General features: G+C 55.4%; 1 protein-coding gene across 3 annotated transcripts; it reads right to left on the reverse strand.

The window, feature by feature from the left end:
• Positions 1–1,864: 1,864 nt before the first annotated feature.
• LOC102560108 (serine protease inhibitor Kazal-type 5) lies at positions 1,865–24,795 on the reverse strand. Of its 3 annotated transcripts, XM_014610073.3 has the most exons (16): positions 24,684–24,795; positions 23,616–23,641; positions 22,210–22,346; positions 21,359–21,437; positions 20,531–20,658; positions 20,362–20,422; positions 16,944–17,071; positions 16,789–16,822; positions 13,727–13,857; positions 13,276–13,330; positions 10,632–10,711; positions 9,685–9,778; positions 6,750–6,877; positions 6,316–6,379; positions 3,029–3,078; positions 1,865–2,532 (listed from the first exon to the last, which is right to left on the reverse strand). In XM_014610073.3, exons 1-15 carry the CDS (start codon positions 24,739–24,741, stop codon positions 3,073–3,075), a joined length of 1,209 nt encoding a protein of 402 aa, XP_014465559.1. In that variant the 5' UTR covers positions 24,742–24,795; the 3' UTR covers positions 1,865–2,532; positions 3,029–3,072. The 3 variants fall into 3 exon arrangements, with proteins under 3 accessions (XP_014465559.1, XP_019331516.1, XP_014465564.1); XM_019475971.2 differs by lacking the exons at positions 16,789–16,822; positions 16,944–17,071; XM_014610078.3 differs by lacking the exons at positions 6,316–6,379; positions 6,750–6,877 and having other exon boundaries at positions 24,684–24,794.
• Positions 24,796–25,203: the final 408 nt, after the last annotated feature.

A 25,203-nucleotide genomic window follows, 5' to 3' on the forward strand; every position in this document is an offset into this window, starting at 1 on the left:
ATATTTGCTTTAGGGCTCAGCTAGAAGGGAAAGTACAGCTGTTACTTAATGCCTGCAAAGCCCTGGTAGAGCTCTCTCAATCCCATCTTGCATCCTCCTTGCACCTTGATTGCCATGCTCCCTGCAAGCCGGGCACCTTCATACGTGCCGTGTTAAATCAGCACGAGGGACTGAAGGCTAGACCTAAATTGGCCACTTCTGCAATGCCAAATAATAAGGTGCTTGACCCCGTCAGGCACCTTGGGTCCCGATGCAGTTAATGCTGAGACCTGGGTGCCTCCAAAAAGGGACCCAAGGAGACAGCCTCTATACAGGGAATGGGGAGGGGTCGGCATCTCTAAAGGGTTCAGAGAGCTCGAGGAGAAAAAGCCAGCGAGAGCAGATGTCAAGGACACTTGGCAGGTCCAAAGACAGGTGCCAAATGGACCCTGGCACTCGTGGAGGTTGTGGCTGTGGGAATAAGGCCAACGTGGATTCCCTTTGGGTGCATGCATTTCTGTGCGGACACCAACACAACCCGTCTGAGTCTGGCCTCCAAGTGCAACAGGGATGCACCTGAGCTAAGAGATGCCCCCCAATCTCTCCTGGTCCGTGCCGTCTTTCGTTCTCAACATGCCCCCTCGGGGGACAGGAGTGTGTCCTTGGATATATTGTGCATTGCTGCTTATGAATGAAATGGGTTTTGCACTTGCCCAGGTTCCAAAAGCGTCTTTGGCATTTATTGGGCTGCAGGAGGCATCTCCATGCCTGGGATTGCTCAGCGCAGCTGGCGCTGGCGCTGGCGCTGGCCTTGAAGAGAGGTCCAGGACCCACTCAGCTCATGGGAACGGGTCGAATCGCCCTGCCGTGGCGCACACTGCAAACGTGCCTGTGCACGGGCTGCTGCCGTCACCCCTCCACTAAAAACAGGGTTGGCTTCAAATTTTTGGTTTCCTGTTTCTGGAAACAATTATTATAAACTATGCCTGGGAAGCCTCTCCTGCTGTATGGGAAAAGCCAGTTTTTGTTGAAGAAATGTTTTAATAAAAGGAAATTAACCCTCTCAAGTCACTTCTCTCAAAATCATAGACAAGGAGGGGTGAAGGGAGCTCAGGGGGTCACAACTAGTCCAGCCCCTGCTCCAAGCAGGGCCAGCCCCAACTCCATCATCCCAACCAAAGCTTTGTCTAGCTGGGTCTTAAACACCTCCAAGGATGGAGATGCCACAACCTCTCTCTTGGTCCTTCCCTTCACCCGCACCTATTATTTAGTCTTTAATCATCTCAGAAAAGGTTTCTAGGCTAATAGGAGGCTATTAACAGCAGGTGCTCCTCTAATTGGTGCTTCTCTTTTCTTCAGATGTCAGTGTGCCTCATTAAACCACACACAGCAAACGCTTTGATCTAGGAAATCGGCTTCCGTCAGTAAGTAGCATCTTCCCTTCGATGATTTGGAAGATGAAATAGATGAACAGGAGACTTTGAATATGACTTTGTACATGAATCAAGCCGGCGTGGGCTCCCACGCCTGGTCTCCCATGAGACCAGCGGCCCGTTACACATTACTACTCCTGCCGTGTCATTAAAGAGCATCAAAATATCAACCAGCCACTTGGGAACGAACTTCATTCTGAAATCTTGAATTTTTTTTTTTAAGGATTTGTAAGTCATGCACAGCTGCCAGTCTCGCTGCCCTGCTGCTCTCCAGGGGGACCTGGGCTGGAAATCGGTGGTGTTTCAGGAGCGCTGCTCGTGCCGGTCCCGCACGGCGCCGAGAGGACGGAGCGAGCGGGCAGCAGGCCGGACCCCTCAGTGGACCAGACCAGCGGGCTGGCCGGACCCTGGGGACGAAGGCTGGGACACCAACAAAAGACTCCTCCTCGGCAGAAGGGTAAAGTGGTTTATTTCACTCCGCATGTGACAGCGGTCCTTCCCCTGGGGATCTCAAAGCACTTTAGAAATGCGAGTCAGTGAAGCCTCCCGATGCGGCTGCCAGGTAGGTAAGTGTTTTCTAATGACCACTTTGCAGAGGGGGCTGCACATCTCCTGCCCAGAGCCGTACAGCCAGGTCGGGACACATCCTGACTGCGAGCCCACCAGCTCATGCTCCCTTTCGGTCGGGCATCTCTTTTGGGATCGGCGATAGCCAGGCTACCGAGGGGTCTCACCACGTATGGATTCTCAAGTGGCCGCATGAGCTTCACCTTACAGCTAAGGGCAAAGAAAGCCTCAGTTCCCCATGCACTATCCACTAACCTAGGCTGTTACTTCTGGGAGGTGAAAGGGCAGAGGTTCAAGTTCAGCCGCTGACTACAGAAGTCCTCAGGTGAGGCCCAGGGAAGAAAAGCGACAAGATGGTTGAAGAAACACAGCGAGACAGGGCGGAGAGTGGGGTCAAGGCTCAAAGTCCATCTCCCCCCACCTGAGCCGGCGCAGGGCTGAGCTGTCTTCTGCAGAGCATGAGCCGAGCTCCCGGGAGAGAGGACGAATGCAGGCTGTGCGATGCAGCACGGAGGACTGGGCAGCTGCTAAAGTCACTTCTTCAATCACTTCCCTAGAGAGAGAGAGAGTCGGGGAAGCTCAGTGCTGCGGTCCTGGCGGGCAAACTCCTGCAGGGCTCCCAGCGCTCCTCAGAAACACCCAATGTGCTGCAGGCCGAGGGGAATTGGGCCCCTGACCCATAGGTCCGGGAGGGTTTGGATCACCTGGCACCTATGTTACCCGGGAAGGAGTCCATCACCCCTTGTTTCTACCCCATCAGCGCCTGCCAAGAAACCCAGCTGCGGAGTCTCCTCTGGGTGCAGACTCCCTGCATGTGCCTTCACCCCAGCCGCAGCCCTGACCGGGCTGGGTTCAGGTAGCAAACCCCTTTTCGGGGGCCGCAGGCAGAGGACCCTCCTATCCATCATGAATTCATCAAATCTGGGCCACGTGTCAGGGGGAAACCCAGCCACCACACCAGCAGCCCTTCTGGTCTGAAGTGCCCTATGTGGATGGTGGGGGATGTGTCTGCCCCCTCTTCCTAGCTCAGCTGAGCTTATTATCTGTACCTGGCACACTTTTTCCTTGGATCGTGCTGGCAATCTTGACGCCGTTACTTCTGAAAAGGAACACAAGGGATGAGTCCAGCTGAGCCAGGGCACCACGTGCTCTTTCCTGGGTCTGATTAGCTTCGAGGGGGATTTGCTTCCTAACTGGGAGCAGCAGGACTGCTAAGGGATGCTCTGAAATCCCTTGCACGGGGGCTTGCAGGAAGAGGCAGGGTCAGTGTGGGATGGGATGGGATGGTTTAAGAAAGGTGACTACCACTTTCTGCATCTCTGTGGCTATGTCTCCTCTGCGCCAACAGTGCAGGCGGGGGGCTTAACCCAACGCAGCGTTGCAGGTCATGAACACGGGGAAAAAACCAGCCCCAAAGTCAGCTTGCAGCTAACAGCAGCTGCCCACCCACTCCCTCCCTCCCTCCCTCCCCACCTGACTGCAAAAGGAGCACTTTGGGGGCCTTTTTTCTTTTACTCTCTACTGCTTTCTCTGCCTGGGAAACTTGAGTAGACAGAAATAACAGCACGGAAAGAGACTTGAAGGCACCTGGCTGCAAATCTGCAAACGCTGCCATCACTTCAGGTAGGTGCAGAAAGAAACACGGGGCTGGCCAGGTTTTCCTACTCTGCTGAATACCACAAAGATGGCCCAGTGAGAAGGATTTTTAAGCCGTGAAAGTCTGAGAATAAGAGAAAGAAACTTGGGGATGGTAGCGCTATTCGAAGGAGAAGCAGAAAGCTACAGCTAATCCATCAGTTGCAGCACCAACTAGTCGCTGGTTTGGTGTCAAGCCCAAACCCTGAGCTCCCAGTCGTGCTCCCGTGGGGCAGCGATGATTGCAGAGTCCAGGGGAAGAGCAGCATCCTATCAAAGGGGCTGCGGGTGAACTGTCCTCTCCAGATGTTCGGGTGAACCCAGGGTCCGACTAATGAGCCAGAGCCTCACTGTGCACGGCGCTGGACAAACAGAAGAAGGAGGGTCCCTGTCCCAGAGGGATGCACCCTATACAAATTCTGGTGTACAAGTAAGACAGAGACTAAATGAGATGAATGCACACGTCACCGCGAGTGGCTAATTTTACAACACGGCCCACAGACCACACCGCAGCGTCCCTGGGAAAAGGGTCTTCTGATCTTTTCCCAGGTGTTTGTAGGGTTCATTCATTTCCCCCTCTATGCATCTTTGTATTTCTGCCGGCACCTTCCTTGACACCAAAAGGCAGAGTTAGCAACTTTCCCCGCTACTTGCAGAGCACGTAGTAAACACCTAGTTTTCTGCCAGAAGAAGAGGGGGCTCACGACAGCCCAGTGCCATGGCTGGGACTCGCTGCAGGGCACGGGAGCTGAATCACTCGGGCTCGGCAGCTCAGGAAATGAGAGAAGCATTGGAACGACTCAAAAGGTTTTCCCAGGATGACGGGGTTATAACTGACTGATCCGATGCATTATTTGCATGACACCGAGTTCAAAGCGTGGCACCCAGCTGAGCAAAGAGAACAAATGGGGCTTGTGCAATCTTGCAGAGGCTTTGACTGCAGTTTCAAGGGCTAATTACTTCTCCTTTGATTTGATTTCGACTCTCCCCAGGATGTTTCTCAAGGAGGCGGCGTTGTGGGACTTGCTTGGTTTTCCGTAAATAGGGCACTCCTTCCCTCGGGGATGTTTGTTTGCAAGAACAGCTCAGGAGCAAGAACCCAACCGCCCTGGAGATTATGCAAGTGGTTTGGGGCTCTGCTGTCTCCATTTGTCTGCCTAACTCAGGCCTGGACTCACCTGGCCCAGGTGGTCGCAGCGGCACGGCTGCTAGCCCAGCGGCAACTCCCAGCCAGCCCTGTGCGGAGCTCCTCCTGCCTCCCGCTGCACCGAGCCCCAAACAGGCCGCTCCTCCGCTCACGCAGACACCGAAGCACACGACTAGGCAGCTCGTTGCACGCAGCAGCCCCTGTGTGGCTGTGGGAAGGTTGCTTCTGCCTCCTGTGCCTCAGTTTCCCCTAGTAAGGGATGGCAGCGCTCCCCACCCCGGGGCAGGCGCTGCAGAGGTGAATGCCCATGCATTTGTGATCCTGGCACTCGAGGATACCAGGCGGGCCGAGCTGCCTCGATGTCTGTTTTGCCGTCGATGCAGCGCAGCGTTCTCAGACTGCCGGGCCCAGATATCACCATCCTGGGGGCACGGGTGCTGCTGTGCCAACCCCCCTTGGTTTTGCAAGGCAGCCTTTTGACTTTCTGCTCCGGTTTGGAAAGAAAACCAATGGCTGAATGTGCCATTACCAAAGAGCTGTGGCTCGCACAGGCCCCGCTCTCGCATCCTGCCCGGGCAGCGGACGCTAGATGGCACCAGCCACACGTTCAACACGAACAGGGAGAGCTCGGCAGCGAAACGACCTGGGAAGCCTGCATGCAACGCTCCCACGTTAGGGGCGACTGCACCTTGGGCGGCCGATCCTCCTGCCGTCGTGCAAGCTCTGCAGTGCCAAAGGACCAGCTTATTCGGCCACGGTGGCTGTTTCCCCCATGCAAACTACTCAAGGATTTGTTCTTTCCAGCAGCACAAGAGCCATCTCTCATTGCAAACAGGCAGGCAAGCCTGGAAAACTGGGGGGAGGCTGAACAGAACGGGGTACCAGGATTCGCTCCCCCAGACAGAGACAGTCCCTGCCGGGGGCCCGACTGCCCGGCTCTTCCTTTCTGCACAGTGATTTCCTTTGGCACTACGTCTGAAGAGTTAGGTTTGAAGGTCCAGGAAAAGTCAGGCTTAAGTTGTACCTGTTGTAGAGGAGCATCTCTGGTCCTCTACCGTGTGCTAGGAGAGGCAGTGCAGAGAGGCAGGGCTGGACGGGACTTCCAGAGGTCGCACCTCGCCCACCGCCTGCTGGAGACAGGACCAGTCCGGTCCAACCCATCCCAGCTCAACCCACTGTCTGCCCTCTTAGCAAAGCCACACAGTCGCCCCTGCCACAACGTGAGCCAAACTTGCCCCAAGTAATGCACGATTAGACAGCCAGGGGAAGAAGGGGTTTTGGCCCCTCTCTAAACCTCCATCACATCTGACCCTGGCTTGCATAAAACACCCGGGGGTGCTGCCGCGTTAGAGCCAGGATGCCTGTTTTCCTCCTGGCCATCATAATGCTTGTCCTCCCCAAACACCGTCTCGGTGTCGCTCGTCTCCACCGGCGTGCGGGGACAGGTGCCGCCTCGGCACGGCCTGTCTGAGCACGGCACAGCAGAGCGGCCCCGCACACCATCCCCATCCCCTCATCGAACTGGAAATGGGGAGCTCCTGCCCCCGGCCTTACCGTCGTCTCCGCAGGGCTGGTGCATTTCCCCACGTGCCTGAGCGAAAGGGAGCTTGCAGACTGCCTGCAGGAAGGAGAGGGGTGTTAGGAGGGGTCCCCGCGCGGGCCCTCACACAGCAGCAGGAGGAGAAGCCTCGTTAGCCTCCATAAGCTTTGCTGCTGCCTGCAAGGACATGACAACACGTGCGGTGACCCCAGAAACCTCCGCGTGCCGGAGCAGGAGGGAATCCCAGGAGCGTGCCGGATCTGAACCAGCATTGCTGGCTCTTAATGCCCATTAGCTTATCTTTGCACGCTCCGGGCTGTGCTTGCCACGTGGCAAGACACCAAGGACACACTGGGCTACTAGCCACGACACGGGCACCATCCCCGGTCTGCTGCACACGCTCGGCCGCACAAGCTGTGGGGCACGGAGACCCGCCGGTTGCCCTCACCTCGCTGCAAAGCACAGCTGACATCTATTCGAGTAGGTTTTTCCATCGGTGCCACAAACAGGGACTGCAGGCGACCGGCAGAAAATCCTTCCGCCTTTCACACCGTAGAGCAGCTGATTGCATTGCAGCTGAAACGAGAAGGAAAGGAGGTTTGCAGCTGGCTCGCATCCCGGGTCTGGTTAGAGGCGGCGTGGGGGGATTGAACAGCACTTGAGATCTTTCCTCTCCAGGAAAGGTCGAAACCCCGGCGCTGTCTCAAGCGCACACCCACACACACTTGTCGGCTCGGGCGGCAGGTGTGAGAGGTGTAAGCAGATGTGTCAGGCGGCAGCAGCAGGCCGTGCTGCTCAGAAAACATCCAGCACCCAGGTCCGTGCACGCTGCATCTCTCTCCAAAGGTCCGGTCCACACAAGAAGGTAGCAGCCTCCTACCGCTGCCTGCCAGGAAAGTTGCTCCTTCCTTGCAGATGAGGCGGCCCCGAAGTCTGGCGTTTCTCTGCTCTTCCTCCGAGGAGACCCACTTACTTATCTGTTTTTAACTTCGTGTCTCAGGCCAAACGAGTGCAGTCCGTTCCAGATGCCGTCTGCTGAGCGGAGCCCGGTTGTTCAAGTCCACGCGGCGCCACCCAGACTCCAGCCTGGGGCTTCACATCCTCCCAAATGCACGGCAGGCATCCTGCGCGCGAGCCCCCGGCCCGGAGGGTCTTGGGGCTCAGGTGCCCCTTGTCTCACTTGCCTTTAGCCAAAAGGCCAAAGAAGCAAGCTGGGGAGAAATCCCCCCTCTCCATAAAGCACAGTGTAGAGCCAAGATCCTCCCATTGGGAGGCTGTAGTCGGCTCTCCAGCCTCCCCTATACAAAGTCATTCAAGGTCAGGGAGAAGATCTCCTTTTCCAGGTACAGCAAAACCACCTGGACTGATGCTCCCTTCCACCCTGGCGGTGATGGTGCCATCTCCCCTGCCAGGTGGGATGAGACCCCTCGGTGCAGACGTGGTTGCAGAGCAGAGCAGAGCAGAGCAGAGCGGGCCGTGCGTGCCCACGTGCTGTGGCTTGGAGGGTCCCCCTGATCAGCGATGCTGAGCTTCTGGCTGGTGCTAGCTTATTCATTAAAAAAAGCCACAAATTCCCCAAAAGTTTCATGGACTTTAGCCTGGGCATTGACTTCTCAGTACAAGGGGCCCTGCTCTTTGCCAGGCATTGTTCTTTGGCTTAAGACAAGTCATCCCTTACATCAGAAAGGAGGAACATGGCTGGGTGCAGACAGGTCAAGTGCATGGATTGCAAACAACGTAGAGCTGAGATTTGTTCTCCTCAGCTGTTTACAATGGAAAACGATCCCGTGGAGCCCGTTCATGTTGTGATTAATAGGTGGAAAGGGGCCGGCTTATTGGGTAATTCACTAACGAGCTCTCCCACTTATTGGATTTATGCAAATGTAGCCACCAGAGAGCAATGTTGCTCAGGAGCTGAGACACAGGCCTTCCTGTCCTGGCCAAGTTCAGACACGCAAACATATATTAGCAGCCATCAGTGATTAAAGGGAGCAATTAAGCGTGCCCTCCTCTTTCCTGAGAGCCACACAAACAGGGTGTTTGTGGGAAGCCCGTCAGGGAGCAGCACGCGTGCAGCATGGCTGGGCGGGGAATCGGGTCCTCCTCGCAAGTCTTTTATCCCAACCCCCAGCAAAGGGGGTTGCATAGGCCTGGGCCCCGATCCTGCAGACGCTGGAGCAGAGACGGCATATTTCGGGCCAGGGCACTCGTTTCTCTCGCCCCGTGCACACCTTTCCCTGTCCAATTATCTGCATCGAACTCAGGCACGCAGCGTGATGCAAGAGAGGTAATGAAGGGGGCCTCCCCATCCCCGACACGGCGCAGCCTGCCCAGGAGGAGCAGTGCCCGTGCAGGGCGGCCGTGCAAGCCTCGCTCTCCCGGCACCGAGCGGCACGAGGCCTGGATCCGCGTGCCTGGATTAGCAGTCACCGGGAAGGGGCTTCTCCTCATCGGATCTGACAGCCGCCTGCTCCCGGGAGCGCGACAACCGAAGGCTGCGCTGAGGCCAGTTAACACACGACCTCACGGTTTAGCATCACCTGCTCATTTCGTGAACGTGCCGCTTGCTCCTTCTCTGCGATAATTAGTGCTGGAGTTAAATCCGACAGCACTGACCTTTGCAGATCCCCGCCAGGCCCTTCCTTGCATGCTGCACACGGTGCTGTTCAATGCATGCCTTACACGACAGCGTTCATCTCCCAGGTGCTCGGGTGTGCCCCCAGGGACCCTGCGCAATCGTGCTACCTCGGGGTGCCACATCCTGCTCGGATGAGCCCAAAAGCCAGAGACCAGCCAAAGCCCCCAAGCATAAAGCGGCACGGTTCTTTCTCCCTGTGCCTGGAGAAGGGCGTTTGTACCCGAAAGCTTGCAAAGAACAGTTTTTTCAAATATTTAGTTGGTCTAATCAAAGATATCGCCTTTACCCAAAGACTCATGTCTGCCCCCAAGCATCAGTTTGCATCTACCTTCCAAACACCATCACCATCAGGAACTGGAGAGTGTTGCTATCTGCCTACGCCTCCAGTCTGGTTTAAACCTTGCCCTCAACAGCATCCCAGCCTCCACCCTTTGCGTGTCTATGCTGGATGTGCCACCTTTGATGCTCATTGAACATCCACACGTTGCTGTGCTCCCAGACCAGGATAGAAACCCCGGTCTCCCATGTCTAGAGTGCTCGCCGTGTCAGGTGTGTTTGTCGTGTCCCCCCTTACTCTCCTCCTTCCTCCCATCCATTCAAGCTGTTTCATAGGAGACGTCTTCCAAGCCCCGCACGTTCTCACCACCCTTCTCCGCCTTTGAGACGACTGCTACTACCCAGAGCCCTTGCAACTGGTCCTTCGCACTTATTCCAGGGCCACATTAGCACCCGAAGCTCGAGTTACCTCCTCCTTGTACTGAGCCTCTCTGTTCTCTGCTTGGGTGACTTTGTCGTCTTGTCCACAACCTCCACCGGACTGGCCTGGGACTCCCCGTGACCTGCCGGGAAAGGATGAGCTTGTCGTAGGTAAAGGCTGCAACGGAGCTGGGTGCACGCGCGGTGCTGAGGAGCTACGGAGCGGCTCTCCAGCTCCCTGCCTCCCCTGTGGCACAGACTACTCTGCTACTGTTTTCCAATGTCTAAGCCAACTGCTTGGGCAATAAAAGAAAGCTTTGTTTGGAGCCTTTTCTGTTCCTCCATCTCATGTGTGAAGGGTGTGGGACTGGCCAAGGGGCTTTGGCAGCTCACTGGAAACATCTTGGCTAGATCTGATGTCTATTATTGCTTGTCTTCGAAACATGCCATTGCAGCCAGCAAGCTAAGCCTTTGATCCCAAGCACCAGCACAGACCTCCTCGATGTCCAAGTGCTCTTTTGGGCTCGGCCGGAGGAGCCGTCGCACCCCTCTGCGCAGCACAGACAGCGACAGAAGAGGAAAGACCGGCCAGAGCACGTCAGCTCAGAGCTGAGCCGTGAACGGGGCGTGTTTGCCTGCAAAGGCAGGGGCTAAACTACCGGCTGCGTGTGCCAAAGACAGGATACCAGGAGCGGGTATTTTGAGAGAGGGCAGAGGCACAGGACTTCCCGGGTACGGGGCTTGCTGGAGAGGCAGACCTGGGCATTGCTGAGCATAGAAACTGCCAGCTTGTGTTTCTTGCCAGTGTGCTCGGGGAAGCACGGCTGGGCAGGCAGCTTTCTGCAGGTGAACAAGTTACACCTAGAAGAGGCCTGAGTGCTTGCATCCTAACAGAGGCAATGTTGCAAGGCCCCGAGTCCTGGCAGCCCCGGTCTGGTACCCAGGGCCTGTCGCTGCCTGTACCACTCGGAGGTAGCACAGTCTGGCCATACTCACCCCCCGCAGCCGGGCCGAGCGCTCGGGCAGGAAGGTCGTCCGTCCTCTCCTTGCTGCGACCCGGAACCGCCGCAGCCGTTCTGCAAGAGGAGCAGAGGCAGGTTGCAAGGAGAGCGGCTGCCGGGCAGAGTGTCTCTCTCGTCTGTCTGCCAGGAGGGATGGACTAGAAGCAGCCTCTGCCCTCGGTCCACGTTATTACCAAAGGCAATCTGGGAGCAGCGCCCCGATACCCAAATCTGCACAGGCTCTGATCCCCACAGGCACTCCCGTTCGCACTAGGACTCTGCAGCCACCTCTTCTGGCAATATAAGACCACCCTCAATTGCAGTATCGTAGAAAGGAGGGTTGGGAGGGACCTCAGGAGGTCACATCTAGTCCAAGCCCCTGCTCAAAGCCACAACTACATCATCCCAGCCAGGCTTTCTCTAGCCAGGTCTTACAAACCTCCAAGGACGGAGACTGCACCACCTCTCTGGGGAGCCTGCTCCAGCGCTTCACCACTCTCCTGGTGAGAAAGTGTTTCCTAATATCCAACTTCAACTTCCCTTGCTGCAGCTGGAGCCCACTGCTCCTTGTCCTGTCATCTGCCCCCACTGAGACCAGCCCAGCTCCATCCTCTTTGCAGCCCCCCTGCAGGGAGGTGAAGGCTGCTATTCAATCCCCCTCGGTCTTCTCTTCTGCAGACTCAATCAGCCCATTCCCCTCAGCCTCCCCTCACCAGTCCTGTCCCCCAGCCCACAACCATTTTCATTGCTCTCCACTGGACTCTCTCCAACATGTCCACATCCTTTCTGTAGTGGGGGGTGCGCAGCTGGACACAGCACTCCAGATGTGGCCTCCCCAGTGCTGAATACAGGGAAGAATCACTGCCCTCCATCTGTTGCAACGCTCCTGCCAATGCAGCCCAGGATGCCGGTAGCCTTCTTGGCAACAACTGCTGGCTCATATTCAACTTATTGTCCCCTGTCCCCCCCTTGCCCCCTGTCCCCTCAGGTCCTTTTCTGCAGAGCTGCTGCCCAGCCCGTCCCCCCAGCCTGCACCGGTGCAGGAGATCGCTCCCTCCTCAGTGCAGGACTTTGCACTTGTCCTTGTTGAACCTCAGGAGATTTCTTTTGGCCCAATCCTCCAATTTCTCAAGGTCACTGAATCCTAAGTCACGAAGCAACCACCTCCACATTCTGGGAAGGGGAGAAGAAGGGCCAGCCCCTGCTTGGAGGGCACAGCAGTGCTTGGACAAGCCTTGGGGAGAGGATCTTGAAGGAGACAGGAGCAGGACTGACCCCACAGCTCTGAGCGGGGGGAGAACTGATGGATAAGGCGATGGAGCAGGCTCAGCACGGCCAGCACTACCATGGACGTCCTGCCCGTGGAAGAAGGAGCTGCAAGCGAGGCAGTGGGACAAAGCATGGCAGGAAAAGCAGGTATGGGTGTGCTAGAAAATAGCCTGTCCCGAGCATGCAGATCCTTAAACGACTAGAAATCCCATGGTCCTGTTCTGTGAGGTGGGACCGGCAGATCCCGGGGGCTGTGGCACCGCTCGTGCAAGCGTGCAGGCAGGAGATGACCCCGGCAGATTCACCCCTACGCCGACCTCCTGGGTAAAAGCCCACAGAAGCAGGAGGAGGAGAAGCACAGACCCTTCTGCGACCCGCAGACTCCAGAAAACCTCCAGCCGCACAAGCTCAGCCGTTGACCTCTCCGCCCCGTCTGGCAGCGAAGCGATGGCTTCTGCTGGCTGCTGCCATTATACAGCCACCTCCATCGCACACAGGGAGCGGGTGGAGAAAGCCCGTACAAGGCTGGCCACATCTGCGCACAATGCTGAATTATTGCGAGGCTGTTTCAAAAAGGACCATCATCTCTTATGCTAAGAAGCAGGAGAGCAGCGTTCACACGTGGCTGCCTCATCCTGGCCATCATTTCTAGTGGGGGCCTGGCCTGCAAGGCACCGTCGGTGCAGGACGACAAGCCAGAGATTTCATTTCATAGATTTCATAGACATGAGGGCTGGAAGGGACCTCGGAAGATCATCGAGTCCAGCCCCCTGCCCAAAGGGGCAGGAAGTCAGCTGGGGTCATAGGATCCCATATCCCGGTTCATAGAGAGAACCCAGTCTGAAAAGTAAGTGAAGATGGGCCCAGCGTGTTGGCAGCTGCACAGGAGAGCTGGCCGGGAAACAGAAGATAAATCCACAGTGTGCAACCCATCCAGGTCCCCAATGGACGTCTGTTTTGCATTGCAGCAATGCAAACATTCATGAATTTTTTTGGCAAATAGAAAATAAAAGGTGGGAGCAGGGGACACGCGAGCCAGGGCTCACACGGGCTGGGGCACTGCCCAACTCCTGCCTTCACAGCCCTGCTCGGCCTGATATGGGGCTGGGATCAGAGGCTCCCACCTCCCTGAAGCCTGGGGCGAGTCTTTCCCTCTCTGGTTTTGGTCTGGACTGAAGAAACCTTCCTGGCAGATTTGATCAGAACTGCCTCGTTGGCAATAGAAAGCCTCCGTGTTGGTGTCTTGGCCTTCTCCAGCGTCCCCCAAATGCCCCAGCCAGCCCTGCCATGCAGCAAGAAGCAATGCTAGCCCCTCTCCTTGGTGCAGAAACGCCGGGCCAGGCAGCACCCCGTACCGCGCTCAGCCTCACCTGGCTTGACTGCGAGCTCACGCGAGGCCGACCGCCGTTTTGAGCTTCCTTTTTGCTAGAAGAAAGGGAGAGGAGAGAAAGCAGGGCTGATGGGTGGCCACGTGTGCTAGCCCACACCACCTCTGTCCTGTTACCACACTGCTCTGCCCTCCTTCCCGCGGGGGTTTCCCCCACGGCCCACTGCCTGCTAAGCCCCGGGCTGGGAGACGCATCTTCGCGAGCGGGGGCTTCGCGGGAGCTGCCCGGAGGGCAGACGCAGGTTCCCGCAGGGCGAGGGGACCTGCCCAGGTGGGTCTCTGCTCCTGCCTAGAAGCAATAGGCAGGAGAGCGCCTTCTTTCTTGCAGTCGCACCTCTGGGCTCTGCACATCTCAGCCCCTGACTGACATCTGCCATCTCTGAATTGTTGGGGCTCTACCTGGTTACTCCAGGAAAAGCCTCCTTGATACTCACAACTTGTCTGCACACATGTAACACTTGTTGGGGTGCTCTCGGCCGGAGGCGTCGCGGACAGGATTGAGCTCTCTCGTGCAGAAGAGTTTCCCACCGTTCCTGATTTGCGACCGATATTCGCTGCACTCGTCCTGCCGAAGAGAGAAGAGCGTTTCCGTTCAGGGTGTCTCCCCTGTTTTGCTGGCCGGGTTCTTAGACATTTGGGGTTTCTTGCCAGAAAGCATTAAACCAAAACAAATGCATCATGCATAAAGCACTTGGGTGTGGTGGAGGAAGAAGGTGTACCATATCAGCCAGCATCAGATATCTGAGCTGAGGCGTGAGTCACAGGACTTGTGCACGCCTCTGACTGTGGCGCACGTGCTGGGAGTTTTTTCGTACGGCCTGCCTCGTTATAATCCTCCAGCTGGACGCTGGGAGCAAGCCACAGGTCTGCCCGATCATGTAACGAAGGCTTCGCTCCTGTCCCAACATCCTTAAACAAGCAGAATCAACCTTTCTGCAGATCACAGCAAAGATTATTTAATTTGTGGAGCAAATCACAACAACGAAGCAGTCCCAAACCTCTCCATGTCATCAAAGTGGATTAAGAAGCAAGAGGTTTTTATCGTATGCAATCTGCAATTCCCCGGGTATCACACCGCGTCTCGAATAGCTCCTTACGATTGCTACAGCTGCCAGCTAAGGAGGGGACCGGCGTCTTGGGGACCTGGCAATCCATGTCTTCCCAGAGCTGAACGGAGAGCTTCAGCAATCCTACAGAGGTAGGACTAGATGGGAACACTTGGCTTTCCAAGCCCAGCGCCTGCGTGGGAGGTGGCCAGCTCCTCACCACTGCCTCCTGCAAGGGTCTGCTGGACACGCAGCACTTGCAGCTGGGTGGAAACCTCCTCTTCTCCGCTCGGCCTCAGTGAACGCATTTCCAGGTCACACCCATCTCTCCCTGTCCCAGCCTTGTTCTTTAGCGTCTCTCTACTCTGCTTTTACTCCCGAGAGAGCAACTGCGTCCCCTCTCAGAGGATGCTGTGCCAGACTGCGCCGAGCAAGGCCTGTCCTTTCCACTGCTCGTCCTAGTAGACAGCGTCGCGAGAGTCCTGTTTCTTGAATGTGGGCGACCTGAATGCTATGGAGAAGTCTTGCTGAGGGCTGACCAGGGTACCGTTCACTGGAAAAACCACCCCGATGCATCCAAGGATTGCACAGGCCTTTTTTTTCTGGACAGCCCCACATCGGTGGCTCTCAGTCATCCCCTGATGGACTAATACACCCCAGGCCTGGCATAGGTGAACTTCCCAGTCCAACAGCAGGGATGCATCTGATGGGTCTCAAACAACATGGCTTGGCAATCTGCAGTATTCAATGCCATCCCATTTCTGTGAATCCAGTCCACAGGGGCAGAGGCACAACGAGCCCAGACAAACCGTGGGGGCAGGGGCCAGGGAGGTGCTGCTGAGCACCAGAGGGTTGCAAGGAGGGTGTCCCGGGACTCTTACCTATGCCAGGGACTCAAAAACAGGCCCTGACTTCTGCTGCTGCCACAGCCTCAGATGGTCTGTACGCCCGGCTGTTGCTCCTACCCCCGCAGTGCACCGCCCATGTGCCCAGCTGCTGGCAAGAGCAACACTGCATGGGGAACGGGCTTCCCAGGGGCAGGGGCATGATACTGGTGCCTCTATTAAGCTGGTGCCCTACTCACTCGCCCACCCCACACCACGCTGCTGCTCGCGGTCATCCTGCCCTTCCTGCACGACGCTCTAACGCTTCCCTGCCCTGACAGCTCCTCCCCGCACGGCGTCACCACCACCTTTCGTTGCCACGCTCTGACTTTTGCACCAGCCGTAATTGAAAATAGTAAACCAGCCGCATGCCAAAGCAATGCTGAGGGATGCCTCCAGGGACTGCCCGTCCCTTCAGTGCAGCATTGCAATGATCCTCTTGCAATGCAGCAGTTCCCCCCTGCAATGGTCTGTCCATTGAGACAGACTGGGGCTGGCATGAAAAGGGGTGACATTGGCCCTGTTGCAAGTAGCAGACAATGACACCCTTGGGACCTAGAGCCAGCACTCTGCCTGCGGGTCTCCTGGCCTGATGGGAAGTGCCTGTGGCTTGGAGCAAGGGTTTCTTATTTCTTATTTTTTTTCTTATTTTTTTAGGGTCGGAAGGGACCTCAATAGATCATCGAGTCCGACCCCCTGCATAAGCAGGAAAGAGTGCTGGGTCTAGATGACCCCAGCTAGATACTCGTCTAACCTCCTCTTGAAGACCCCCAGGGTAGGGGAGAGCACCACCTCCCTTGGGAGCCTGTTCCAGACCCTGGCCACTCGAACCGTGAAGAAGTTCTTCCTAATGTCCAGTCTAAATCTGCTCTCTGCTAGCTTGTGGCCATTGTTTCTTGTAACCCCCGGGGGCGCCTTGGTGAATAAATCCTCACCAATTCCCTTGTGTGCCCCCGTGATGAACTTAAAGGCAGCCACAAGGTCGCCTCTCACCCTTCTCTTGCGGAGGCTGAAAAGGTCCAGTTTCTCTAGTCTCTCCTCATAGGGCTTGGTCTGCAGGCCCTTGACCATACGAGTGGCCCTTCTCTGGACCCTCTCCAGGTTATCCACATCCCTCTTGAAGTGTGGCGCCCAGAATTGCACGCAGTACTCCACCTGCGGTCTGACCAGCGCCCGATAGAGGGGAAGTATCACCTCCCTGGACCTATTCGTCATGCATCTGCTGATGCACGATAAAGTGCCACTGGCTTTTCTGATGGCTTCGTCACGCTGGGAGGTTTTGCCCTCCCAGAACGTGATCCCTGCCTGGTGCGGGCGCTGGACCCGGAGATCTTCTGAGACTTACTATCTATGAATCTGTTCAAGTTTGCATGTGGCAGCAGCCCAGAGCGCCACAACGGGAGACTGGAGCCAGAAGGAGCACCTGGGTCCCCTGCTTTGCACCGCGAGACTGCAGCAGCCGCTGGGCAAAATGCAAGCACAGATGTGGGGGGTTTTCCTCTCTACCCTGGATGCAAACACAGAGCAGTCATGTTGGGACCTCCCTGGCTTAACACTGAGCCTCACCTCGTCTTCCTTGGTCATCCCATTGTCCTTTTTGCTGGAAGAGAAAAGAGAGGGGGAGCATGAGTAGGGCACCGCATGCTTTTTGCTGCTCCCCATCGCATGTGGGTGCAAGCTGCCAGCTTCAGCAGAGGCTCCACCTCATTCTCTCTACTCACAATCGCTCTGCGCACAGGACACACTTGTTGTTGTGCTCCTTGCCGGAGGAATCCCGCACCGGGTCCGACTCCCGCGTGCAGGAAAGCGTCCCACTCTTGAAGTCTTCTTCATATGCACTGCAGTCAACCTGCCAAGGGAAAAGCACATCGTGAGAGGGTGGGTTTTCTCTCGTTAGCCTTGTCATGTCCTAATGAAGCAGTTAGGCTTCCTCGCAGTGCATCACGTCTCCAGTGACTTCAGCCTCTCCATATTGCAACCTGCGCCCGGCTGCCCTAAGACACCAAACGAAACTCTCTGAGCACTCGGGGTTGTTTGGTTCGCAGACCTTTTGCAATCGCTCCAGCAAGACGTGGAACTGCATCTATGTGTTACGACTTGCTTGTGATATCTTCCTCCGACTTGAACGTCACACCCCAGGTAACGTCCCTGTCCTCAGCAACACCTTCAGTGCAGGAGTGCACATCTCAGCGTAGGGACAGCTCTGGCAGTGTGGCCCCACAACGTCTAAAGGGATTTGCTAGTGGAAGTTTTCTCATACGACTGTGCCAATTAGTTGCAAAGGACAAGTGATGGGGTCTGGTTTCTGGATGATCACACAAGTATTTGAGCACAAATCAATTTAAAGTTTGTTTTCCAATCACATTCATGCGTCCGCCTTGGAAACCCGAGTTCTGCGGCTGTTGGGATCAAGCAGCCCAGCTCTTCGAATACATGCGGGAAGCCACAACGAAGGGCGCGTGAAAAACGAGTAAAAAAGCACCTGCCCTTTAAACCCTTCTGCAATACCAGCAGATCTCTCACCAGCAGCATTTTAACTTGACTTCAGGTGGGTGGGCGTTGAGACCCTCTGCTCTGTTCTAGATGTTAACGCCCCCGTTTCTGATTGAGTCTAAATTAGACAAAAATTAGTTCTCCCGTCCATAGCGAGTTAACGCACCCCCTCGACCTTCCTATAATGGAGCTTGATGAATTAAACTGGAGTTTTGCCTCCTTGGAACAACTTCCCTCCGGAAGTCCCCAGGTTCAGGAGGGTCGAGCGTCCGTTCTGGAGTTAATCTCCTCACAGCCTTTCCGGATCCACCTAAGGAAAGTCTCCTGCCCCCATACCACGGGATCAGCACCTCACAATCTTGAACATATTTGCCCCACCAGATGCAGGAAAGGGAGACTGGTGATGCTGCTGCAGTGTTACTGGTGGGGCTGGACTTAGACACAACAAAGAATACATGACGTGACCAAGGCCATGCTGGAAGGCAGTAGCAGAGCAAGGATTTGAACCGGGGTCCCTGGATCTCAGGCTGGTACCACTGAACTATCCTTCCTCTCTCATAATTTTTATAAGCCTGAGGATATTCCCACTTGATCTGTCATGCAAAAAGCTTTCCCTTTTCCCTTGCAGATGTTTAAAGTAGACTGGATGTACTGGGGGTACAGGTTGTCACCGCTCACTCAGGCAAAAGGGAGGGGCTGAACGGCAACCGGTGCAAATGCACCATCTCCATCTCCTTTGAACCCCATTCCAGTCACACATGTGGGATAGAAAAGAAAAGAGGCCTTTCAAACAAAAAGATGAGCTGTCTGGAAAAAGCAGCCAGGCACGGACAGGGCTACCTGTGTAAACCATCCAGAAAAACAAGGCACAATTAGCATTAATATGCTGCCGCACCCTCCGCTCGTCAGCGCTCACATGCAATAGTCTTGCTTTCCATTACTGGTCGCAGGCCAACAGGGCGCCTGGTGTTGTACCAAGACGTAGGAGTGAGAAGAAGGCAGTCCTGAAGAGCTCCCCACCGAGGTCACACCCAGGCCGCAGACCCCCTGACGCCGTGTCCAGCCCCATCAAGGTGACGGCAAGGCTTTGCAAACCTCCGTCGGGAAGGGACGGCCGATGTCCCCCAGTCTATTGCAGGCAGCCGCGGCAGAGGAGCCCATTCATACACTGCTTAAGTTTCTTTTCAAATCAAGCATCCCCGGGGGAAGCCGGGACGCAGTCCGTGCATCCCAGGCGGAGGCCAGGACATAGTCCGTGCATCCCAGGGGAAGCCAGGGTAGAGGCAAGCTCCTCTGCTCAGGACTAGAAATCCCCTCCACGTCCAGGTGACATTTACTTGCTGCAGGGCTAATCCCTTTGGTCCCACGCCCACAGCTTCTTTAAGCTTCGACCTCCTTGCTGGACCCCCTGCCTGTGTTTCTGCAGGGCAACGACTCACATCTCCGCCCCTGTTTGGCCAGACTAGCCAAGCCAAGGAGCTTTAGCCTCCTCTCATGAGGCAGGGTCTGCGTGGCTCTCATCCTCCTAGCAGCTGTCTCCTGTCCTTGCGCCAGGGAAGTCGTCTTTCCGAAATATGGGTGACTCTGCGGCAAATCCCCGCTGGGGTCTCACCAGGGTCCTGTGCAAAGGTACTGCAACTTTCTCATCTCCACTGGAAATACCACGCCTGATGCTTGCAAAGCTCGCATTCAGGACACCACATCAGTAGCTCTCATCCTAATGCAACCCAGGTCTGTCTCCATCATTTCCAACTAACAAGCTTCCAGCTCCTGCTGCGGCTCCCAAACGCTGTGATCCAGCAATTTGCGCTGTTCGATGCCATCCCGTTCCTGTGCCTCCAGTGCTCGGGGTCGTCCGGGTCTTCCTGACTCGCACCCCAATCCACTTCAGTAACGGCCGTTTCTCCGCACAGGGCATCCTTAGCAAATGTCATTGCCAGGCTCTGACTTTTGCACCAGCCATTGATGAATTTTCTATCAGACCAGTCCCAAGAGTGATGTTTGAGAAACACCTCTAGGACCCGCGATCAGCCTGGTCATTCCCACTGAGAAACAAACTCATATAAGAACATGGAGAAAGTAACTGTCGCCCCGGACATCCTATCTGCCCACCATTTACTGGAAATAACAGCAAACGATAAGGTCCGGGCGGCTGCAGATCCTAAGGAAAGCTTTGGAGAGGCAAATGCCAACAGCCGACGTAGGATTTGGATCCTTGACTGTCAGAGCAGTGCAGCGTGCTCCCCTGCTCCTGTCTGCCGACAAGGGACGTCTCTCCCATCTTCTTCCTTCTGGCCGAAATGCTGCCTTCAAGCCCATTTAGGTCTTCAGGCCTGGGGACTGGCCTCCTCCCAGCCAGCAGACCGTGACCTTAACCTATGACCGGCACAAAGCCGGTTGCTCTCCTGGCCGGGTGGGATCTATGGGCCAAGACTGCACCTTGGAGCTGGACTTGCAAACCGAATGCCCACAAACAGGAGGCTGGAGCCAGAAGGAGCGCCTGGGTCTCCTGCCTTGCGACCAGTATGGACGCAGCAGCAGCTGGGCACAATGCACGCGCGGAAGTGGCCTTTTTTTCCTTTCTACCCTGGGTGCAAAGGCAGAGCATTCATGCTCGGACCCCCCGTGCTTAACACTGAGCCTCACCTTGACTCCCACGAATTCCCCAGGGCTGTTCTGGGTAGAATTCAGCCCGTTCTCCTTTTTGCTGGAAGAGAAGAAAGGGAGGGCGCGTGAGCAGGGCACCGCCGAGCCCCACACCACCCTGCTTTTGGCCGCAGCCCGTCGCGCGCGGCCCAAGGCGCCCTGTACTCACTACCGCGCCGCGCACAGGAGACACTTGTTGCTGTGCTCCTTGCCCAAAGAATCGCGCACGGGGTCGTTCTCCTTCGTGCAGGAAAAGTGTCCGCTCTTGAAAAGTTCCTCGTATTCGCTGCAGTCGATCTGCGACAGGGGAAAACAGCGTCAGAGAAACCCCGGGGTGGTGGCAGGGTCAGATCCAGCCCAGCCCTTTGCACAAGGCAGCAGCATCGCGGTCTGACCCACCCAGGACACGGTGCGTCCAGCCTGCGCCGGTCTGGTTGCGGGGGCTGCAATCCCCGTGCCGGGAGCGCTAGGAGACGTTTCCCCGTCTTTGCCGTAACTCTCAGAGGCCGAGGAGGCCCCGCTTCGCAAACCATCAAGTTAAATGAGATCGAATTAGAGCTCACTGGTTCCTACAGCCTGCCTTAACCAGAGCTCCCTGTTCATCATTTACCTGATGCTGACAGCTTGGCCGGTACCTCACAAACAAGGAGAAGGCACCAGACCTTTCCCCGAGGGATTAGGATCTAGAGAAGACACAGACACAGGCAGGCCAGCAATTCCTTGAGAGGGACCATGGGCGAGGACTGGAGCTGTTTTGACCTCCGGTGTCTCGGCGCTAGCAGAAAGCACGGTCGCTCCCTGCCCTCCCAAGCCGAGCCCTGCTGCGGCGCAGCCCCGCAGACCTGGACCTGGACCTGCCAAGCCACGTGCGGTTTGGGCTGAAGCCCCCACTGCTCTACTTCCCTCCGCTGCCGTCGGTCCAACCCGATAACATCGCCCGCGCGGGGATGCGGTAAGCCCGGGCTTTGGTAGCAGCCTGGCTCGCGATACACCTCACCTTTCCTGACGAGTCTCTGCTTCCACTTTCCTTCCCATTGCCTTCTCCACCGCTCCCCGCATTATTGAGTCCTCTTCCCCTGCAGCCAGAAAGGGAAATAGTGAATGGCCAGGAGTTGCACGGTCCTCAGACATAAAACCGAAGCGGCTAATAATTAAGGGCCCGGTCTTGCAAACCCCCAAGTCCTCACTCGAGCAAAACCAGGGCTTTATGGTAGCTGAACATGCACAGGTGCGTCTACATGTTCATTAATGCGCCTTAAGTCTAGTACTTGGATAACCAAGTGCTAAATCAATGCACAGTGACTCGCGCTACCGCACGGCACTGCCAGCGCACAGGGTTTTCAGGCAGGAATTGCACAGCAGCCTGGTACTCCTGCTAGCTCCTGCCACAGCCTTTGCTGCAGCGTTATCAGGCTGCCGTGCCGTTAGCGTCTCGTGTAGACGCAGCCACAATGTGCTAGACATCCTTCCACTGAGGGTACGCCGCCTTGCTCCCCACTTTGCCTGGTTCACCAGACCTTTCCACCACATCATCTCAATGCAGAATTGCCCTTAAATGCCCCATGGGCAAAAACCAGAAGCTAAGCCTTTATGCTGCTCTCTCTTTTCCTCTTTTTGGATTTTTGGCTGGACAGTGAAAAATAACGGGTTTTCCTGAGTTTGATGATGGCACTGGGGACATCAGGAGTGACCACTCTGGACTGGGATGGGCTGGGGGCCGGTGGGAGCTGCCAAAGGCTGCAGTGTCTTGCTCAGCCTGAAATGCAGGCCACAGGGATGGAGCGAGGCGGGGAAGGAGCATGGCAAGCAGCTCTATCGCCGCTACAGCTGTTTATTTCTAATACTCACATCAGCTTTTTGCACATGAGGCACTGGTTGAGGTGCGTTTTGCCATCTGGGCCACGGACAGGGCTGTTAATCCTGTTGCAGTAAAAGGCCCCAGTGCGGGAGATGCCGTGATATTCTTTGCAGTGGTCCTGAAAAAACTGTAAAGAGAGCAGTGCATGGAGGGCTTCCCCCTGAGACCCTTTGCTGGGGTTTTACCCCAGGGAGTCATTACCATTGCAAAGTCTTTGCCCTCCAGCGGTCACGAGCCACTTTTGTCCTGATTTAGGCTCCTAATCCCTGTCCTGAATTGCACTTTAACACAACACGCAGAATAAAGTCATGACGTGGCTAACGGTGGGGTTCAAACAGCCAGGCTGACTAACAGTATAAAGCATTGCTACCATATACACCTACAGACATAGGGCTATATGGCTATACGGCAGGCTACTGGCACATGGGAGATAGGCTGGAGGGCTCACCAAGTATTTAAAGTGATCCTCCTCAATCTCTTGAACCATCTCTTAGGAGAGGGATGTCTGTGGTTAAGGAAGTAATGCAGACAGCTGGTCTGCCGGACAACTTCCACCCATTGCAGCGGAAAGGTCTCGCGATTCAGCTGCAAGAGATGAACCCCAGCAAAGTTTTAAATGTTCAGGGAGATGGGCATTACTACTCCCCTCTCAATCACTTTTCAACTACCTCACCGGGCGGGCAACTGGCAACACGGGCTGCCCGGGATCCACACTCCAGCTAACGATGTGTTCGTTGATCTGTAGAGTCGGGTAACGGGGGGCAGGGGGGACAGGGCTCAGGCCTGGGTGCGGACGCCAAGGAGGCGCGAGGGCAGCGGCTACCAGCACAGCCGGCCACCCAGGGCACACGATACGCCTCGGGGTCTGTATATAAAATTGGGATTTTCCTGAGAAAAACCGAACGGGTCTGGCTAAAATATGAGCAGAGCTGCTGCTTTGCTCAGCAACTGGATTAAGTGACTTTTCCCCCGAGAGTCAAAAGTGTTAGTTTAAGAGTTGCATATTTTACATTCTCACACGCTTCCTGCAGATCCTTTTGGATCAGGAGCCAAAACCCCATGTATCATTAAAAAAACAACTCCTGCTATGTCTGACCTGCATCTCATGAGGTTTCTTAACCAAATACTTTCCAAGAAGCATCCAAAAGCCATTCTCCGAATATCCAAAATGCACTCAGAGAAGGATGCGGCTGCATCCAACCCATAACTGGTGGGAGCTACCCCAGGCTCGAATGCCGAAATGTCTCTCTGAACCCCGAGACGTTTACTCCACCCTGCAGCGCTGTGCAACATCCTGATCCGCCTTTAATTCCCATGGTCTTTCCCCATTGCCGCTAGGAAGCCTGAACCGCCGCAGCCGGGAGAACAGAGAGAGAAGAGGAAGAGCTGGACTAACCTTACTCCATTTCTGGCTGGCGACGTCTGAGAGAAAAACAAAAGACAGACACGAATGAGGAGATGGCAAAGTCTTGGAGAGCAACGGGAAGTGTTCAGCTCATCAATTCAACGCAGTCTCTCGGACTGGCAAACTATCATTGAACCAAGATGCAGCGCCAAACACGAGAGGCCACATGCAACTCTCACCTTGCTAGCAACCCTCATCATTACTTTTGTAAAAGCCTGTCCTTTCTTCCGTGCGTCCACTGCTACGCGGGGCGCTGGACTCACCCAGGAGGCCACTGCCCTCAGCCATCCTTCAACTTCCCTCTCGAGGCCCATTTTGACTGCAGTGCCTCAACTGCGTTAGCCGGCCAAAAGACGGGCAGTTAGGGGCATCTGCTGCGTGTCTCCCTGCAAAGCCATTCGAGCTGGCTCTGTGTATGTGTGTGCACCCGTGTTATCGTCCCCCCTTGCACGGTCCATCAGTCACCATGCAGCCGCCAGGAGCTCTTGGCTACGTTTTCTTCATAATAAATGAGAGTATTGCTGCAGGAGCATGGCCCAAAGTCCATGCTTGTGCCCAAATGTTCCCAATATACTATGTAAAAAATCCATTTGGCACAAATGGAGCTGGAGAGGGGAAAAAAATCCCATTTTCAGGAGCTCACACACAAAAAAAGTTTTAAAATTTTGGTTCCAGTCTTCAATTCCTTGAGCAAAGTTTCAAAAAAAAAAATTATAGCTTTTTAAATTAACGTGATCACTTTGTCCCCCAAAAATATCCATTGCAAAAGTATTATTTTTTCTTTTCAGTGCAAAAGGGATGTTCTCTCTCATTTACTTGCAAGAGAAAAAGCCAATCACCCGTCGCAGTGCAATGCACAGAACCGATTTTGCTAATAGAAATCAAGCAGCTATGGCAGTCTTCTTCTAACGCGGCTCGGGTTCCTTTCGAGCAAGCCCCTTGTCTAATTAGAAGAGAGCTGCATCCTCCTGAGAAAGCACACGACGCTTGCTCGAAGCGTCCGTGTGCTTTGAGGCGTCAGCGAAGCCTTCCCTAGAGAGTATAGCAAAAGTGACTGACCTGAGAAGAAGCAGAAAAAGGCCAGAGCCGGGAGCACAAAGACACCTGCTATCTTCATGGCGAGGACAGCGGCTGAGCCTGGGCTGACTTCTCAGTGCATTGCTCAGGAAAAACCCAGGCAGCAGCTCCCGTCAGGTCGGGTATATGTAGGTGACCGGGCTCTCCGCCTCCTCGATGACGTAACCCTCTCCAGAGCCCTCATTAGCCACAAAAACCAGTCGGTTGACTGTGGCTCCCAGTTCGAATGATTCCAGCCATGTAATTACTTTCCACAGGGATGGGGCACGTTTGAGACACACCCCGGGTCTTGTCGTGGAAGAAGTTGATAAAGAGATCCTCCCCAACCCCCATGCAGCCGAAGGAGCTTGCCCCATGGTGCGCAGAGTAAAGTTGCCTAACCTGCACTTTCATTTCTAGCCAGGAGGACTTTTACAGTCCTTCCTCCGATGCCTGATGAAGGGTGTTTGTGTCCAAAAGCTTGCAATTAAAGACTTTGTTTTTGCAAAAATCTAGTTGGTCT

Source organism: Alligator mississippiensis, chromosome 9, assembly GCF_030867095.1.
Source record: "Alligator mississippiensis isolate rAllMis1 chromosome 9, rAllMis1, whole genome shotgun sequence".
Taxonomy (NCBI): Eukaryota; Metazoa; Chordata; order Crocodylia; family Alligatoridae; genus Alligator; species Alligator mississippiensis.

Coding starts and splice junctions, on each gene's coding strand:
- LOC102560108 (XM_014610073.3), bottom strand. CDS start 24,741: ATGAAGATAGCAGGTGTCTTTGTGCTCCCGGCTCTGGCCTTTTTCTGC. Junction 23,642..24,683: donor CTTTTTCTGCTTCTTCTCAG/GTCAGTCACTTT, acceptor TTTTTCTCTCAG/ACGTCGCCAGCCAGAAATGG. Junction 20,423..20,530: donor CTCCTGTGCGCGGCGCGGTA/GTGAGTACAGGG, acceptor CTTCTCTTCCAG/CAAAAAGGAGAACGGGCTGA.